General features: G+C 45.5%; 1 protein-coding gene across 1 annotated transcript; it reads right to left on the reverse strand.

Annotated features, from left to right (window-relative positions):
* Positions 1–278: 278 nt before the first annotated feature.
* LOC117449558 (G-protein coupled receptor 182-like) lies at positions 279–3,447 on the reverse strand. Its single transcript, XM_034087313.2, has 2 exons — positions 3,325–3,447; positions 279–1,828 (listed from the first exon to the last, which is right to left on the reverse strand). Exon 2 carries the CDS (start codon positions 1,823–1,825, stop codon positions 737–739), a length of 1,089 nt encoding a protein of 362 aa, XP_033943204.1. The 5' UTR covers positions 1,826–1,828; positions 3,325–3,447; the 3' UTR covers positions 279–736.
* Positions 3,448–3,701: the final 254 nt, after the last annotated feature.

Here is a 3,701-nt window from a genome sequence, read left to right on the forward strand (position 1 = left end):
GGGTCTCTTCCTGCTATTGTGCCATGTGTGGACGAACACCCCCTTTTCCTTTTTCTGCCTCCTTATCATTTAAACTGTTGAAAGTGACACATTCCAGATGGACAGCAATGTAAGTAAATGTAATAAAGACTGTGAGAAGGGAGATAACTAAGTGCAAGAGCAGCAAAATGTCTCATTAGCAAAATAAACTTAGGCTTAAAAACATTCACGTCCTGAAAGCTCGTTTCTGCTCTTTGTGATAAAGTGCAAGCTCAGGTTTTGCAGCTTACATGCAAACAGTGTTTTATGAAGTTTTATTACATGTTACAGGCATTTTAGACTACAGCAGCATCCTGAAACAGATAAATAAGAATGAAGTAATGATTTATCTGTTGAAAATTAAACACAAGATGTTTATGAGGATTATCTGGCACGATCAGCTTTGTTTTCACACATTCCTGCTGTGGCACGGTTATTCTGTGCCAGGAGACCTTGGAGACTGCCATGAGTTCTGTGGGAGTTGAGCAGCTTTAAACAACAACAAAAAAGCACTTCAAACATTTCCTGCCTTCCTCTGTGATCAGATACATGATAAAAAACCAAAATCATAACAGGAAATGGATTATGAGAGTGAGGCTGTAACAAACATCACAATGAGTCTCTGACCAAAGAGATGATCTGCACAATGTCCATTCAGTTCTGTCAAATCTTTCCTAGAAAACGTCTCGTGAAATTTTCTCATCTCGCTTCTTTTTATTTATGATGCAACATCGGACTGGCTGGTGCTGGCGTTACTTAACTTGCGTTGCTTCCCCGGGTCTCCCCCTCCTCCGTTGGGAGCGTTGGTCCCGGCTCCCAGCTGGTTCCCGGCTCCATCTCTGGGTAACTGGCTCAGCACGGTGTTGACCAGGTTGTCTCGGAAGCTCTTGCTGAGGAAGTTGTAGAGGATGGGGTTTGCCACGCAGTGAAAAAGAGACAGGCTGTGCACCACACTGAATGAGAAGTACAGCACCTCCATCGTGTTGCAGCTGAAGATGAAGGGGTCGATGTCATCCACGATCATCAGGAACATGACGAAGTGGTAGGGCAACCAGCACAAGACGAACACCAGGGAGTAAACGTGAACCAGCCACACGTCCCGCCGGCCCTGAACATCCGGCGCCGTCCGAACCGCACGAGCAATCAGCACGTTGCAGGTGATGATGACGGCGGCGGGGCCCAAGAACTGGAAGACCAGACAGAGGAAACCCACGGTGACAAACCACTCTGTGAAGTTGTGTTCAGGCAACATGTAGCAGCCCGGCTCGTCCCACTCCAGAAGATCCACGTGGACGTTCTCCAGCAGCGCCAGGAACAAGGAGAGCACCCAAAGGCCTCCACAGAGCACCCAGCGGCGACGGCCCAGCACAGGGAAGAAGGCGGGAAACGAGGGTCTGGTCAGGGACAGATAACGCTCCGCGGTCATGAGGGCCAGGAAGAAGGAGCTGCTGTAGAAGTTGACCGCGTAGACGAGGTAGGTCACCTTGCAGAGGAAGCGTCCCCACAGCCAGACCTTGTCCATGGTCACCTCCATCATGAAGAACGGCATGGTCACGATCATCATGAGGTCCGACAGGCTCACGTTGAGGATGCAGAACAGGACCCCGTTGGCCGAGTGGCGTCGGCGCCAGTTGACCCAGATGACCAGCACATTCTCCAGCAGGCCCACCATGAAGATGAAAAGGTAGATGAGGAAGAGGGCGATGCGCCGGTAGTCTCCGACAGAATCCAGGTTGATGGTGCAGTGGATGAACCATAATGTGTCATTATATAAATCCAGCGTGGCGTTGTGCTCTTGAGCGCTCATGGTCTGGAGTGAAAAGCAGAGGGAAAACTGTTTCATATAACTGGAAATAGTTCAGGTTTATTCTGGGGTTAATCTGATTATGTTACACAATAGAAACTCAGGAGGAGGGTGGGAGACGTGCTGGGTTGGAATATTACAAAAAGTAGTTTGAGAGTCGGATATTAAAGCCTCAACATATGAGAAGAAGCAAAAAACGACAAATGGAAGTTATAAATGTCTCACTTTGAGGTGCTGTGCAGGGGCGGTTCTAGGGGGGGGGGGGCAGTGCCCCCCTAACACTGACCTTTGACCCCCCTGTGGCCCCCCTAACAATGAAAAGTTTTGCTTTTTTTGAATGTATATTTTCTGGTACTCGGTTTGCCAAAAACCGCAGGATTTTGTTGCTGTAATGTGAGATTTTCCAGACACCCTTATGTAAAGTAGAGATGTAACTGTTCATTGCCTTTATTTTTATATAAATATGGTGTTAGTGCAAACATTGCACTATAACTTAAGCTGAAGCTAACAGTAATAACTATAAGATCTATCTGAAATAAATAAGTGTACTGAAACAAATACCAATAACGGTATTGCATTGTTTTCTAATGCGCAATTACTTCATACTGTCTAGTTCTCTTTTTCGTCCTGCATTTATTGTGCCCCCCTCAGAAAATAACTGGCCCCCCAGTGGCCCCCCACAGTCAAATTGGTCTAGAACCGCCACTGGTGCTGTGAGTAAATATTTGTTTTAGTTTATAAGTTATACTTGCTGACTCATTGCACATTTTGTCATTAAAAGGAGCAGTGGGTTGGATTTGGCGACATCTGGTGTTTTGATTGCAGATTTCAGCCGAACTGAATAAAGGCTAATCTGTCCCTTTGAGAGACCATTGTATCTTTCACCAACTTTAAGGCCATCCCAGACATAGCAATATTTTAAAAACAATACATCTCAGGAGGCGTGTTACCGCAGCTTTACAAGCATGTCGTAGAACAACTTCAGGTAGCATAAAAGCGTGAAATACACTGTCTAGAGAGCATTTGATTTGTCCTTTCTAAACCAATGTAGGAACATGGTGGTGCAACATGTATTCAGACTCCATGATGAGGACCCTTTCCCCTATCTTTATATGTTACACTAATATAAACATAGTTCTATATATTTTATTACATTTCTGCGTATTGTTCCCCGAAATACTGCAGGATGGCCCTTTAAAGAGTAGAATACTGGACATATTTAGCAACACTGTTGTACTCACAAAGGACTGAATATCAAGAACTTTTTTATTACTGTAGTGTACATGCCTTTTCTCTCTCTAAGAAAAGCATGACGCCTACATTACCCATAATGCCACTAAAAGTCTGATGTCTAAATGGTAACCCTCGACTTGCAAGACTCTTGCAAGAGGCTTGAATAGCTAAAGTTAGACTTTGACCTCGAGTGGATAGGCTTTCCATTTTATTTAGAAATATGTATGGTGGAAAAGGTTGTTACATCACAACAAAATATATTACTGTACCTTGTTGTGAAGAGCCGCTTTGTGTAGATGAAGAGGGTTAGGGTGAGGGTCCCTCCTGAGGCCTTGCTGTGTTTCTGAGTGAAGCCTGAAGCCACCAGATGACTCCTTCCAGCTCTGATGTTAAAGGATATCTGAGCAATCAAGCAGCAGGAGGTTCTCCCCTCCCATTTCTCATGAACACACACACACACACACACACACACACACACACACACACACACACACACACACACACACACACACACACACACACACACACACACACACACACACACACACACACACACACACACACACACACACACACACACACACACACACACACACACACACACACACACACACACACGACAGGACATCCTCAGTTGGTAGTGGGG

This window comes from Pseudochaenichthys georgianus, chromosome 7 (assembly GCF_902827115.2).
Source record: "Pseudochaenichthys georgianus chromosome 7, fPseGeo1.2, whole genome shotgun sequence".
NCBI classification, from domain to species: Eukaryota; Metazoa; Chordata; class Actinopteri; order Perciformes; family Channichthyidae; genus Pseudochaenichthys; species Pseudochaenichthys georgianus.